Source organism: Aphanomyces invadans, assembly GCF_000520115.1.
Source record: "Aphanomyces invadans strain NJM9701 unplaced genomic scaffold supercont1.2, whole genome shotgun sequence".
In the NCBI taxonomy this organism is placed as follows: Eukaryota; Oomycota; class Saprolegniomycetes; order Saprolegniales; family Verrucalvaceae; genus Aphanomyces; species Aphanomyces invadans.
In genome coordinates, this window is record NW_008580147.1 from 503,121 (window position 1) to 516,390 (window position 13,270).

The window sequence follows — 13,270 nt, forward strand, 5'->3', positions numbered from 1 at the left end:
ATCCCCGTGGATCGTCGGTGCGGGTTACGTCCCGTCCAACTCGTTGGTGCTTCTCGGTGCTGTCTGCAGATTGGATGCGCTCGTAGACGTTATGATATGTGAGGACGTCTCTGCGATTGTTTGCAACAGGAGTGACTGACGGCAAAACTTGCGGACTGCTCGCCACCAGTTGTCATAACAACACAGCTTCATTTCCTTTCACCTTGCAAACGACGTGAAGCATTGGCTTAAACGGCAGGATTCGCCGCCGACCGCGAGCGCCCGATCGCTCGTCGCATGTCGTTGGGAGTCACGGGGGGTGTCATCGTCATGTTGATGGACGGGCTCTTGAAGGTTCGGGGAGTGAAGAGTAGCGCTTCGTTCTTGGCCGCATTCAACTCGCGATCTTCGTCCTCGTCGCCAAAGTCATTCGCGAGGGACGTTTCCGCGGCGATCTGGGCTTCGTTGGCGGCGGCGTGCCAATCTAGACTCGACATGTCATAGAGTAGAATGGCGGCTTTGAGGAGTTCGCCGAGCGCGTCCGCCCACCAAAAGCCCGAGAGGCCCCAGTTGGCGCGGATGGGCAGCACGTAGCTGAGCGGGACAAATACGAGCCAGGACGCAATGTTGTTGGCCACCAAGTTGAGATCGGCCTTGGACACAGCGTTCATGCATGCCGTGAGCAAGAATCGCCCAAAAGCAATTACGATGCACAGCGTAAACGCGACGATGGCGTCACTGCACATGGCCGACACAACGGGGTCGCTGCTCCAAATCGAAAAGAGCGATCGCTGCCACAGCACAACGCCGGCCAGCATCACGATGGCGGAAACAAACACAAGACCTGCTCCGATCCGGTAGACCCGCTTGGAGTTGCGGGCGCTGCCTTGACCCAAGTACCGCGACATTCGGATCTGGGTGGCCGTCGCGAACCCGCTCACAAATGCACTGACGACGCCAAAGAGACCGTTCAGAACGGCCTGGCACGCCGCAATGTTTGGGCCCAAGTATCCCGAGAACGCCCCGGCCACGGTGGCGGAGGCCCAGTCCACGACCGCTGACGCCCCCATTGGAATCGCGAGAGCCAAAAAGACATCGAGCCGATCCTTCTTGACACATTCCCACGTCCACCCGCCCCAACAAGGCTTGTGGTATTCCTTCCACACAATCGTATACAGGACGAACAGGACAAGTTGCAGCACCGTGCTCGCCATCGTGGCCAGCGGCGACCCAACGAAGCCGAGGCCGCTCCACCCCCCGACGCCGTGAATCAAAACTTGGTTGAACACAACGTTGAAGCCCATCGTAACAACACTGCATATCGTGGCAGGGATGACAATCCCTTGGGCAGCAAAGTACGCCGTCAACGCGCAATACACGTACTGCGGAATGAGCCCCAGGGCCATGACATGGGCAAATTCGCGGCCATACGCAACGGTTTCCACGTCGTCCATGGTGAGCCCGATCATGTTGCCAACATACATGTACCAGATCATGACGGGGATCGACCCGAGAACGGAAAACACGATCGCCGTTTGGAGCCAGATGCCGACAAGTTCGTGGTTGCCCGCGCCAAACGCTTGGGAACACAATGTCGAAATGGCTTGAATGGCAAACTGAACGAACGCCGACGGGACGCCCATCCACATGCTAGCAAGTGCGACGCCAGCGAGCTGCTTGGTCCCGATGTGACCCTGGAATGCTGCGTCCGTGATGGTCATCACCTGGCGCACCATTTGCCGCAACGAGATTTGAAGGGCCATGCTTGCCACATCAAGCGTTTCCTGGTCTAGTGGTACGATCTCATGGCGGCGGCGCGCGTGTCGTTGGTGGTGTGGGCCTCGGGCATGCTTTGCCTCGGTGGTCGGCGCTGGCTTGAGCAGACGGGACTTCTCCGCCGTCATGGCGAATCTGATGTGTGCAAAGTGAAAAAAAGTGATAGCATCCAATGGGGTGAGCATCCGTTTTGCATAATTTCAAAACAAACGCGAAACGTTTTTCGGCACTGCGTACGTAGCGTCATGTGGGCGGCAAGCTGGACGACCGACGACGGCGGTGGCATCGCAGTCTTTGACAGGAACAGAAGAAGGGGAGTGCAGCCTCTCGTGACAAGACGCATGGTGGGTCGCCGTACGCATAGAAAGGCGGTGCGAACCGTCGAGAAGGCGGGTCGAGTCACGGAGCGCGATCTTTCAGGTTAGTATGGATGGGGACGGATAAAAGTACGGTACGTCGGCCAAACAAAGGTGAGCGTGGAAGATGCACGCGGAAGTGACGGCAACATGTCCAGGCGCATGACGCAACGATACAGCCGACAAAACAGCGGTGCGATCGCCATGGGCCCTGTCGTAGCTGGAGGAAGCTGACAGAAACCAGGAGCGCGACGACACTGATGGCCTTTGGTGGATGTGTTCAACTAGATTGTGTCATTGTGGCGGCAAGCATGAACGAGCCAGTCGAGGTTGTGAGTTTCGAACGGAGCCGACATCAGTCGGGACATCGAAAACCAAGCGTTCGTCAGCAAGACGACGTGCAACTACTCCTCGACGGCAAGCGATCTCAAGGGCAAGAGTGATTGGGTTGGAGGTAGATGGATTTGTCACTCGTGTCTATACTGGTACCTCCGCGTTCAGCACCTCTATGTCACGTCCACATTCACGAGTCTGGTGCATGGATGGATTTGGCCAGTGTGGCCGACCAAGGCGAGTGGGAATGCGACCCCAAGCCTAGCGATGCAGATTCTACGGAGGCATCCGAAGTATGACCTGCAAACGCAATACTTCCATCAACCAACTCATTCCTGCACGAGTCAAAGGCAGCGCGATTGCAACACGCGATATGTGTTATCGTCACGGCAGGAGGGCAGCCCGTGCTTGGGTGGAGTTGGCGCCTGCTCGACGTGCAGTTCCGAGGGCATCGTCACATCTGGATGCGCCGGGTATTGGCCGTCGATGCGGTCAAGCACGAGCATGGGTGTTACCTTCATCGACACGCCATTGCGGCGACTCATCACGGCTTTCAAGCATGACCGACGCAGCTGGCAGAATGGCAACGTCCGATCACACCTCATATCACGCAATCCCGGGCCATTCGAATGCACCCAGATAGTCTCTGGCATGGCGGTCCAACGCCCAAGAATACCTCACCTCCTGCGATGTTGACGCTGTTGCAGAGGATGATGTATGGGATCATTTGCGTGGCAAGGCTTTTGTTCTGTATCAACGAATTGGTGCATGTTCCCTGTCTCGCCATGACGGTGACGTGCCTCTCGAACGAAAGTATTTACCGCGCCTTTGAGAATCCCTGGTTTGTGCCATGACAAAGTGACACAAGTGGAAACGCAAGCTCGGTTGCACGTATGCATCCTTCGTTATGTACGATCCTAAGGTATTCCGGTGACGTGCTTCTCAAAGGAATGTATTTACCGCGCCTTTGAGGAATCCCTGGTTTGTGCCATGACAAAGTGACACAAGTGGAAACGCAAGCCCGTTTGCACGTCTGCATCCTTCGTTATGTACGATCCTAAGGTATTCAACTACACTCTGGCCGAGTCCTTCTCTGCTTGCGGCGCGGGCGGCAGTCGCGAGTCGTCTTGGCTCTCGGTACTCTTTTGCTGGGACAGTTTCCGTCGGCTGCTCCCACGAAAGCTTCGACGAGCGCTACGATGCTTGCCCAGGGGTTTCGTCTTCGAATAGCCATATCATGCTCTATACCATGACCGCGCCAAACGCACCTCAAGCAAATTCACAAACTCGTTGTAGTTGACGGCACCATCCTTGTTCACGTCCGCCGTCCGAATCATTTCTTTCACGGAGGCTTCGTCAAAATCGCAGCCCAACACTCCTACAAGCCTTGGTCAATAATACACTCATGGAAAGCATCCTCGTGGCAACGACGTACGGCCGAGCGAAGCTTCGGTGATGCCGCCCTTGGTCTCGTCGGGAGAGAACAACCCGTAGGCCTTGCGGAGCACCTTTTCGCTTTGGAGGTTCACGGTCATCGTGGCCGACACAAACTCCAAAAAGTTGACTTGGTTCGAGTTCTCAATGTCCAAGCTACCGCAAGTAAAGTCAATCGGGGTGACTGAGCGACGCCAGACCTCTGGAAGATCTTTTGGAAGTCGACGGTCGGGTACTGGTCGGTCAGGGAAGCTTGTTCCAAGTCGAGCAGGGTCAGCACGCCGTTGTGCAATACGTTCAGTTGGTCGAATGCTTTTCGAATCGCGGTCGTATCGATCGACGGCGAACAAAATGCCACCGCCAACAACGCTACACAAAATCAGCATGTCGCCAGGCAACGTGTCGCAACTCACCAGCTCGCTTCATGCGGCTAAAGGACGCATATTCCGATAGCTGGGTGATAATCCGGTCGATGCTATGCCACATGTCAGCACCAGAACACCCACGCAGAAGACTCGACAAATATACTCCTGGGTCGGAAGGTTGTTGGTCTTGGCGCTGGCAATCCAAGGATGTCGCAACACCTGCAGCGACGAGTATCGTTCGGCCACGGTGGGCTAGACAGCGCAACAATTGTGAATGCCATTCGATGACAGTCGACTCGTACGTTGAGGAGCTTCTTGATCAGACTTTTCGCCTCCAGCGACACGTCTTTCCACACTTCGTCTTCAAACGACACCTGCTCTCACTTGAGACCCCGCGGCATCGAGAAATAGCAATTTGTACTTTGGCGGCGAAAATGCTCTCGATCAATTCTTCTTCCGTGTTCCCGTGGAACGGCATCGAGTTGCTCAGGAGCATGTACTGCACACACACACCATTCCCTTCATTGATTTGATGTCATGTGGTGGTCGATCTCACCATGACCACGCCCAAACTCCACATATCGCATGCCTACCAAATCCAACTCTCCATCAGTCTTCCACACCTCTAGGAGCGTTGAATCGTTGTCGTACTTGAGTATATTGGCCTTCCAAAAACTCGGGCTACGCAGCAATATTCCATGCAACAGGTCATCATCCATGAATTCCGGCGTGGTGAGAGATGACCTTACCGCCATGTACACCACAGAACCGAGCACAGTTTGCATCAAGACCCCATTGCGAAACAGCGTGCTAGCTCCGAAACTACCGTCGCCAGTTCGGTGAAAAGACTCGCGGAAGAGAGAGCCACGTACTCGCACAGCTTGACATCGGACCCGTCTTGGTCAGTCTCGTACAAAATGTTCTCGAGCTTGATGTCCCGGTGGCAAATGTTCTTCAAGTGCAAATAGTAGATGCTCGACGAGAGTTTGCGCACGATTTCCTTGGCCTGATCTTCCGGAAACGCTTGCTTCCGCGTCTTCACCGCGTTCAGCATGTGGCCGCCCGTACACAGCTCCATGATCATGTGGATGTGCGTCGCTGACTCGTATGTCTCAACCAACCGCACGATATTGGGATGCTGGAGTCCTCGCCATAGGTTGATTTCGTTGCGAAGCACGGAGAGCTTGGCGTTTGGTCCAATCGTGATCTCCTACCCAAGACAACACTTGAATCATCTACAGAAGTTCGTGTCGCGCGTACTTTCATCGCATACTGGTCGCCCGTCGCGATGTTCTGTACAAGGTTCACGACCCCGAACGCCCCTGTCCCAAGCTCCCGAATGACCTTGTAGTACGCAAACACGTCCACGCCTTGATGATGCTGCGACAAATTCCGCAGAAACGTGTTGGGTAAGCCTCCTGAAGCATCGGCCGATTGCATGCAGCCCATGATGCCGAGGTTGAGAGATTGTGCCACCGACGCGATGGAGGTGCCGACAACGATGGCGTGAAATATGTGACAGATGTTGCGCGGGTCGCCGAAACGTTTCCGAATGGTGCCAGGAATTTGGATGCATTGAAGTTTGCTATAGTATGTCAGGTGTCTTAAAATTCGTTTCAATTTACCATCTGATAAAGTACCTTGAAGCTAAATTTACCCTCCGACCAATCCGCCAACAACGTGGCGTTGGTTGATCCAACGCAAATGAAAGTTACATGTCAGTTTATAGGAAGCACCAACGATCATGTCCATCATGAGAACACAAGAGAGAAGCAGTCGAGGAGACCTATGAGTGATCTCGACAGAGCGCATTCCTACCACCAGAACGGGTGGTATGTAGTTAGTGGCGGAGACATCGAAATAATGCGTTTGCAAGAAATGGTCCACAGCAACTGTAGCTAACTTGACCAAATAGAGCTTGGTATTTAGTGTGTATCACACTACTTACAAACACATTTGATACTACACTATTTTAAGTTATACACTATTGGACAGATACTGTGACAACGAGGGTTGAACGAACGATGCAAGAGGGATGACGTCACGGAGCCTTGCCAAATCCCTACATTCTATAATTAGTGTGTATCTTCACATTAAATAGGAAAACAAGTTGAGTGGATTCGTATACTTTTTAGGGTTTCCAACCGGCGTAATATTTTGAGCGATAATCTACATTGCGTAACCAGAAGTGTTCATTCACGTTGAACGTCATCACATCGTTTCACATGGATCATTGTTGGAATAACTTTCTAGATATTTTGACAAGAAATGTTCCTTACGTGTAAAGAAGTCCCACTTTAAGACTGTGTTAGCCTTCACGGTGCATACCCTCCGAAATTCCTTTCGTGCCAACCATTTAAACTGCAACCTCTCTACATTGCCCACACAAAACGTGTCATCATTACTGAAATCTCAATTTGAATCATCAATAAACATCCTGGCCAAGTGTTCAAAATTCATCGATAAACGTCCTGGCTTAACGTACAACAACACGATTAATCTTGTCAACAATATCTGTATTGTAGTCTTGCGATCCCAACCAAATACACGCCGTACTGGCCAGAAAAATGTGGTTCGATAGAATGAAAACAAGCTGTGATGGCACAAGCCGGTTGCACAATGACTCGACGAATTATTGGTTTTGTTTTAGGTGGGCCAAACTTTCGTGTTCGTGATCCCTCTGCAAATCCATACATTCATTTATACAGGTACTGGATTTCCAAGTAGAGCCAAGTTGCCCATGCGCTTCACTGTTGTTCTTTCGCCGCTTCGTCATGGCGATAGCTCCGCGGCATTACACGACCAACGAGGACCCAGACGCGGCTTCATGGGTGAAAGGAGGTGATACGAGCAGGTTCATTCACAAGGAGTGCGCAGTGAACCCCATGTTTAAGTCCGAATACATCAGGTAGGCTCCATCTACAAATGTGCATTGTTGGAGTCGGCGCACTGAGGGCCCGTTGTTACACGCAGAAACAATCGCTCGAGCGGCCACAAGGTACTCTGAATGCACCTTCATGCTGAGTTATCGACAGGGTGTGTACTAATCTGAGCTCTAATTTCTGTGCGTGCTTTAGAACGTCAGGTACTGTGTGATATACAAGTTGTGAATAACATGCCGTGTTGTCACCATCTTTTGCAGGTGTTTCCCACATTGTTGTGGCTCCCACCGTGAAAGTACCTTTTGCGGATCCTCCATTACCGTCCAATGCAGCGATCATCCTGTCGTCGTGTACGGACGCTTTGAAGAAGCTGGTGACAACAATCACACGAGTCCCCATGTCAGCATTGGCACTGTCCTCAAACTTTCCGACATACAAAGCGACGAAAAGACGGCATCCAGTCCGTTTGGCATGTGGATGGTCGGGACTTCTGTCGGCAACCAATGCTACGAAATCAACAAGAGCAAGTTGTCGTGGCACTACGGCTGGGTGTCGTCGCGCTTCAACAGCAAGACGCTGCATCGGTTCCAGGTTTGCACGAGCAACTTTCAGACGAATAAATTTAAATTGGGGCATCCCTTTAGGTGTATGTGTTCCAGCACGTGTCCTCACAGCAAATCAAGTGCGTCTCCATGATGGCGTCGCCGACATTTTCTCTCTGCTCGAGCCGAAAGACTCGGAAGAAGGCGGCGACAAGTGCCCCTGTCACCCTCAAGCTTGAACAGCCGAAATCCGAGCCCATGATCGAACAAACGCCTCCCGACAAAGCTAAACAGCCACCACCGCCTCAGCCTGACTCGGCTCGGACGATCCCCCCCCCAATCAAAATTGAAATGCCGTCCTTTGAGTCGTTCCTTCGAAATGAGCCACAAATTACACGGCCACGGACGTTTCCAGGCATTGAACAGAACGCCCCCAAGAGATTAAAACCCACATCATCAACCGACGACCTGACGTTGCGACCGACCCTCAACGCTACCGGACCTCCGTCGCCCACTCCCTCGAGCAGTACGACCACATTTCGTTCACTCAACCATCAAAATGGGACGCGAGTAATGCATTGGCGTTGTAGCTTTCAGTTTTTCGAGCTTCATGAACCCTTTTCCCCACCACAATGCCCCATCCTCGCCCGTTCCGTCAACCACAAATTCGTGTGGTGCGTGCTTCGTTCCATTCGACACCTCATGACGTACTTGCTCGTTGTGCAGCGTACAGTTTTTCCAGTTTTATTCGCGGATGCAACGACCGGCCGTCATCCCCCGTCCCGTCCTTGGCCCCTTCCAGTACGAGCCCCCGTTCCATCCTGCCTCGACCAATTTCTAGCTGAATGCTTGACTGTGGAAATGTAGCCTTTAGCTTTTCCAGTTTTCTCCCACCGAAAACCTGTGCGGGGCGCACCCTCACATGCCCGGGGTCGCCCAAGACAGCGCCAGGGTCTCCAGTCCCATCGTCCATGCCGTCTGGTGGTACTCATGACGTTCCACACTATTGCTTCATCGACATGCGATAGTGGTAGCGTTGTTCTCGGACCTCATCAAGGACGACTACTGCCGCAAAGCCAAAGAACCCAAGAAACGCGTGTCCCGTTACGACTACATCGATCGCGCCGTGTGCTTGAGCCAAATTCATGCCCTCGCGTCGTCCATCATTTCGTACGCTTGGGAAGACGGTGCGTGGGACAACTTGGCCGAGTCCACGACGCCGCTCCACGGGTTCATCATTCGCACGGGGGAGTGGGAATCGATTTCGATCTATGAGTGCCGACCGCGGACACACAAAACAGACGAGTCGTATGACCAGGTGCTGACGTTTTGCATGAATGCAATGCGCCATTGCATTCGCACGGGCATGATTGCGCGGCTTCGGGCGTTTCTCCATTCGCACGCGTCGTCAATCTTCAAACCAGAGCTGCTGGACCAAGCGTACGCGGACTTTATTGTGTTTTTCGAACAAGAAATCGAAAGCTACGTCTTCCCAAGGAAACACATGCAATGCGCGGCATTTCTCGCGTACTTGCGCCACAACTTGCCACTCGAATTGGTGTCACAGCTAGGTAAGACCGTTCCTCCCGTGGTTTTGTGCTCACCATGATGGCTGCTGCGGCTCGCAGACAAACCATCCGAAGAATCGGCCGACAATGAACCCCTCGGGTATTTCGACTTGGTCACACAACTGCGCCAGGTGTACCAATTCGTCAAGTCGGAAGAACAGCCTGTCGACACCCTGCCTACCTTTGTCAGTCGCACGTGCGTGACAGGGCGTTGGCGGCGGCTGCAACCTCCGAATCAGTCAGGGGCATCGTGGCTCTTTCGTATTTTGGGCTCGTTCATGCTCTCGCATTGGACCCTGGTGGAAACCCCGTCCGAATTGCTGGTACATCGCGCCTCGTGTCGTGCGATCGTGATCAAACTCTTGTAGATGAAATTCGACCAAAGCCTTATTCCAACTTTGACGCCGTACTTGCTGAATGGTGACCCGATGTTTCTATCGTTTTCTCCCATCGGGATGAGCACGGGCGGCATGCAAGGGCGAGCTATGGCTGGTGAGTCCACCGTCAAGCGAACACATGTGAACGACGCGGATGCGTCCGTAGGGTACAAGGCCTGGCGCAACGATCGCGACCAAATTGTCATTCAGTGGCACAACTGGCCTCGCGGGAAGAACGGCATCCGGAGACGGTTCTCGCGAACCCTCTACCGTTCCGACACGGACCCGGACGTGCTGTGCTCGCACACTGTGGTCGAGGTAATCGATTCCCACCCCTCAACATCTCTCGCCGTCGTTGTCAAAACTTGAGGGCGTGTAGGAAACGTTTACGAGCGAAGAAAGCTTGAAGACGTTTTCGGAGATGAATTTGTCCGAGCGCATCAACTTTCCAGGCGAGTGGCGGGTCATCCTGGAAGAAGACTCGACGTTTGTGCGCATTAAGGACTGAGTTGTATGCTATTTGGAAACTGGCAAGTCCCACGCGGTCGCATCTCGGTCTGCGCGCTGTTGTAACTTCAAAAAATACCGTGTGCGTTCGGGCGGGCTGTACGTCGACTTGTTGTCTTCGAGCTGCTGACACTTGAGTCGCTCCGTTGCCGTGTACACATCTTGGCTGTGCCGCAACTCGGCAATTCGACGTTGCCGCATTGCATGCACCATAGCCCGAGCAGCCTTATCGCTACCGCCGATGCTGGACGTCGTTGGCGACGGCCCAAATCTACAGCAATCCAACACATATTAAATGTGACGCCCGACATGACCGACGATCCGAAACGTACTGGTTCGATTCGACGTGAAATCTTTCGCTCGCATCAGCTTGGCACGCGTTTAGCTTGCACGATGGTCCGCTACAGCCCCAAAACTTCATGACGCGCCAGGATTCTTCGAACGGCATCGTACATGATCAAGAATCGAGTGTCGAAGGCCGGTGTGCGGCCTCGTCGGGTCGGTGCACGCACTTTTCTGTTCGAATGGGTCACCATGCACAGCATTTTCAAGTTGATGAACACACCGTCGCAGTTGATCAAAGTTGAAGGAAGTTTTTCGTTTCGGCACTGATTCGTCTTCTGCCCAGCTACAGCCCACACAACATCCATGGACATGCCGTGAAGAGATCGACCAAGAATGGCCCCCAGCACTTACCTCGTCAGCAGGGGCATGCGACAAAGGTGGTTCTGCACCATCTTTTCGCACGAGTTCAAGTGCGCTGCCAGTTCCTGAAACGACACGAGACCGTTCTTGTCTCTGTCGACGTCCGTCATGAGATGGTGGAACTCTTGGTCGGTCAAGTGGATGCCTTTGTGTTTGAGCTAGATCGTGTGTTGGTGCCGCGGGCGCTTGGTGTTCGTACCCCTTGGCGAAACTCGGCATACGACAGCACGCCGCTCTCGTCTTCGTCCATTTCCTTGAACACATCCGCAATGCGTGTCTTGTACGCTATCGAAGTCATTTGAACCGGGAATGGCTTGCTCTTGGTCGAGATCATACGCTTGAGTTTTTGGAAAACCCGCTCGGCCACTTGGACAGCCCCTTCTTCCATCGCTTCACGTACCTCGGCGGCTTTTCGGACTGCGATCGTTGGATGGGATGGCTGTGTTGTCGAGATTTTCACATGGGATTTGAGCGTCCGATTGCGTTCGACGACGACTGAGCGGTCGTGGTCGTCCACCTGCGGACCAGTCACGAATGCGTTGAATTCGGCAAAGTCCATCGCGCCGTCCTTGTCGACGTCATAACTACGATACCCCACCATGACCATTGCATCGTGCGCAACGCAGTGTTCGGTACGTGTGAACGAGGTCCTGGATCACTTGAGGATGGACAGACATGTGTAGCTTGCGCAAGTTGCGCTCGAGCTAACACACTAGTGAGGGAGGGTGTTCGTCAGAGACATGCACCATGGCAGGCGTCAAGTGGCCAGCTTTAGCGTCGTCCCACGCACGAAAGATCTTTCCGAGCGACTCCTTCTACGATCGTAGAGTTTTGCATGTACAGCGCGCCACGTGCTCGTACGTCGTATCTGCTGCGCAAGGTCGAAATGACGCTTTTGATTGTGGATCTTGGCAGCGTCGAACTTGCTTGGAGGTTGCCTTCGGTCACTTGCATCGGTGCTGGCTCCGTTTCACAGCTCAACCGGCAAAAGTCGGTCAAGGCTACAGCTCTATCCCCATGGACTGAGGACATGAATCTCCCTCCAAGACACGGCTCACACCTCGTGGTTGGGTCCAACACGCACTGGAGCACTTGGTCCGTCGCAGTCGGCCCCAACGACGTTGCCCACCCCATGCTCGTAAACATATCGCGACACTCTTGCTCCGACACGACGCCATCTCGATCTGTGTCCCACGTCAAGAAGGCAGACCGAAGGCATTTTGACGGATCAGCCGAAAGCAGGACGCGGAATGCCCGAAGAGCCGCGTCATTTTCACTACGCCAGTCGAGCATGACCTTGTGAAAATAACAACAGTTGCAGAAAAACCTGGGCTGCTGCACGAGTTGTGCTGGCGGTGTGGACGAACAAGGCATCGCCTGCCGTCGCCCGAGGGACTGGTTGTTGCCCACAGTGTGTGGCCGATTGATCACATGGCGCGGTGTCAATGACGGCTTCACACCAAATAATCAGTTCATGCAGTCATGCATGTCGGCTGACTTACTTTAGATCCAGGACGTTGAGGTGCCATGGGTGCATTGGATGGAGTTGAGGCCCTGTGGGCCGTAAGAGTGCTTTCCTCCGCATGTGGTGCCTGCCATGTCGTTGATGATCACGAAATGCAGTGGTGGGACCCAGCAACGTCTACCTTCATGTGCTCTTGGCTGACGGAAGCAGCTCTAAGTGGGAAGCATCGATAAAATTACGAATGCTATCGCAACGGCTTACTCGGGAGAATGAGACAACGGCATCTGAGAGTGTTTACGTGGCGCTGCAGTGGTCGGTCGGAGACATCGCGGAGACGAAAGTCGAGGATAGATGAGATGGTGCGTTGTGTGCACTCGATTGCTGCTGCCCGTGTCGTGGACGCGGACCTTGAACTTGGTCGCCATGGTTACACCAACATCGATCTCAATGCTGCTCAACTCGACTCAAAACGCTCCACCGCTCTATTTTAATCGTTCTTGACTGAAATCGTCAGGTCAGCATCGATGCAACCTCTATTACGCGTCAACGTCGTGGGATATTGCGTCAATTGCCGCGGCAAAGGTGGCACACGTCAAGCCCGTGAGAAGGGATGTCCGGAGGGGCAGGGCCATTCGAGTCTGAGGATTCTGTGTGAGGAGCAAGCCAGCGGCAAAACCTCCGAGAAAGGTGTTTAGAGGATCCTTTCGCCCGCGCAGCATCTCGGATGCACAGGAAACGCCGCCAAAAGTGCCGAGAAACATCGTGAACGCAGCGCAGTTCTTGCCAACAGATGATAGGAGGAAGCACGAGTTGAACGGCGCTTTGCCCGACCGCACGAGGCCAAGATGCTCATAGACATCGATCGAAACTGTCCACAGCGCGCCGGTGATCACGCCGCGATACACGAGCTGGGCGAGCCTGGCGTCGCACTTGCCTGTTTGAGACATCAAATGAGCGTTGGTGAGGGAAATCTCAACTTCT

At 53.6% G+C, this 13,270-nt stretch overlaps 5 protein-coding genes across 6 annotated transcripts; 1 reads left to right on the top strand and 4 right to left on the bottom strand.

Moving 5' to 3' along the window:
• Window positions 1-227: 227 nt before the first annotated feature.
• H310_01010 (hypothetical protein) lies at window positions 228-1,883 on the bottom strand (the record flags this gene model as incomplete). The annotated part of the gene is made up of 1 exon (XM_008864010.1): window positions 228-1,883. The coding sequence occupies one exon, from the start codon at window positions 1,881-1,883 to the stop codon at window positions 228-230; it is 1,656 nt and encodes a 551-aa protein (XP_008862232.1).
• Window positions 1,884-3,448: 1,565 nt separating this feature from the next.
• Window positions 3,449-5,786, bottom strand: H310_01011. Of its 2 annotated transcripts, XM_008864011.1 has the most exons (13): window positions 5,504-5,786; window positions 5,116-5,453; window positions 4,993-5,065; window positions 4,895-4,924; window positions 4,800-4,832; window positions 4,665-4,742; window positions 4,546-4,617; window positions 4,407-4,495; window positions 4,292-4,353; window positions 4,079-4,247; window positions 3,880-4,034; window positions 3,713-3,822; window positions 3,449-3,664 (listed from the first exon to the last, which is right to left on the bottom strand). In XM_008864011.1, exons 1-13 carry the CDS (start codon window positions 5,690-5,692, stop codon window positions 3,515-3,517), a joined length of 1,548 nt encoding a protein of 515 aa, XP_008862233.1. In that variant the 5' UTR covers window positions 5,693-5,786; the 3' UTR covers window positions 3,449-3,514. The 2 variants fall into 2 exon arrangements, with proteins under 2 accessions (XP_008862233.1, XP_008862234.1); XM_008864012.1 differs by lacking the exon at window positions 3,449-3,664 and having other exon boundaries at window positions 3,667-3,822.
• Window positions 5,787-6,985: 1,199 nt separating this feature from the next.
• H310_01012 (hypothetical protein) lies at window positions 6,986-10,226 on the top strand. The gene is made up of 13 exons (XM_008864013.1): window positions 6,986-7,151; window positions 7,217-7,241; window positions 7,321-7,328; window positions 7,386-7,716; window positions 7,770-8,193; window positions 8,258-8,341; window positions 8,394-8,468; window positions 8,535-8,651; window positions 8,696-9,238; window positions 9,296-9,558; window positions 9,604-9,727; window positions 9,779-9,930; window positions 9,992-10,226. Exons 1-13 carry the CDS (start codon window positions 7,018-7,020, stop codon window positions 10,118-10,120), a joined length of 2,409 nt encoding a protein of 802 aa, XP_008862235.1. The 5' UTR covers window positions 6,986-7,017; the 3' UTR covers window positions 10,121-10,226.
• H310_01013 (hypothetical protein) lies at window positions 10,076-12,272 on the bottom strand. Its single transcript, XM_008864014.1, has 12 exons — window positions 12,152-12,272; window positions 11,885-12,100; window positions 11,686-11,833; window positions 11,571-11,639; window positions 11,461-11,528; window positions 11,161-11,408; window positions 11,024-11,109; window positions 10,816-10,982; window positions 10,685-10,747; window positions 10,573-10,635; window positions 10,452-10,520; window positions 10,076-10,390 (listed from the first exon to the last, which is right to left on the bottom strand). Exons 1-12 carry the CDS (start codon window positions 12,196-12,198, stop codon window positions 10,129-10,131), a joined length of 1,506 nt encoding a protein of 501 aa, XP_008862236.1. The 5' UTR covers window positions 12,199-12,272; the 3' UTR covers window positions 10,076-10,128.
• Window positions 12,144-13,270, bottom strand: H310_01014 (hypothetical protein). The gene is made up of 4 exons (XM_008864015.1): window positions 12,551-13,270; window positions 12,471-12,501; window positions 12,327-12,416; window positions 12,144-12,276 (listed from the first exon to the last, which is right to left on the bottom strand). Exon 1 carries the CDS (start codon window positions 13,234-13,236, stop codon window positions 12,826-12,828), a length of 411 nt encoding a protein of 136 aa, XP_008862237.1. The 5' UTR covers window positions 13,237-13,270; the 3' UTR covers window positions 12,144-12,276; window positions 12,327-12,416; window positions 12,471-12,501; window positions 12,551-12,825.

Bases quoted from the DNA above. Each gene is read 5' to 3' on its own strand.
- H310_01013 (XM_008864014.1), bottom strand. From the start codon at position 12,198: ATGCCTTGTTCGTCCACACCGCCAGCACAACTCGTGCAGCAGCCCAG. The intron at 10,748-10,815 runs GTAAGTGCTGGG...TGTGGGCTGTAG, and splicing joins CGCATGCCCCTGCTGACGAG to CTGGGCAGAAGACGAATCAG. The intron at 10,391-10,451 runs GTACGTTTCGGA...GGATTGCTGTAG, and splicing joins TTTCACGTCGAATCGAACCA to ATTTGGGCCGTCGCCAACGA.
- H310_01011 (XM_008864011.1), bottom strand. From the start codon at position 5,692: ATGGGCTGCATGCAATCGGCCGATGCTTCAGGAGGCTTACCCAACACG. The intron at 4,354-4,406 runs GTATATTTGTCG...CATGTGGCATAG, and splicing joins AACAACCTTCCGACCCAGGA to CATCGACCGGATTATCACCC. The intron at 3,823-3,879 runs GTACGTCGTTGC...CAAGGCTTGTAG, and splicing joins CACCGAAGCTTCGCTCGGCC to GAGTGTTGGGCTGCGATTTT.
- H310_01014 (XM_008864015.1), bottom strand. From the start codon at position 13,236: ATGTCTCAAACAGGCAAGTGCGACGCCAGGCTCGCCCAGCTCGTGTAT.
- H310_01012 (XM_008864013.1), top strand. From the start codon at position 7,018: ATGGCGATAGCTCCGCGGCATTACACGACCAACGAGGACCCAGACGCG. The intron at 8,469-8,534 runs GTACGAGCCCCC...GTGGAAATGTAG, and splicing joins CCCGTCCTTGGCCCCTTCCA to CCTTTAGCTTTTCCAGTTTT. The intron at 8,652-8,695 runs GTACTCATGACG...GACATGCGATAG, and splicing joins ATCGTCCATGCCGTCTGGTG to TGGTAGCGTTGTTCTCGGAC.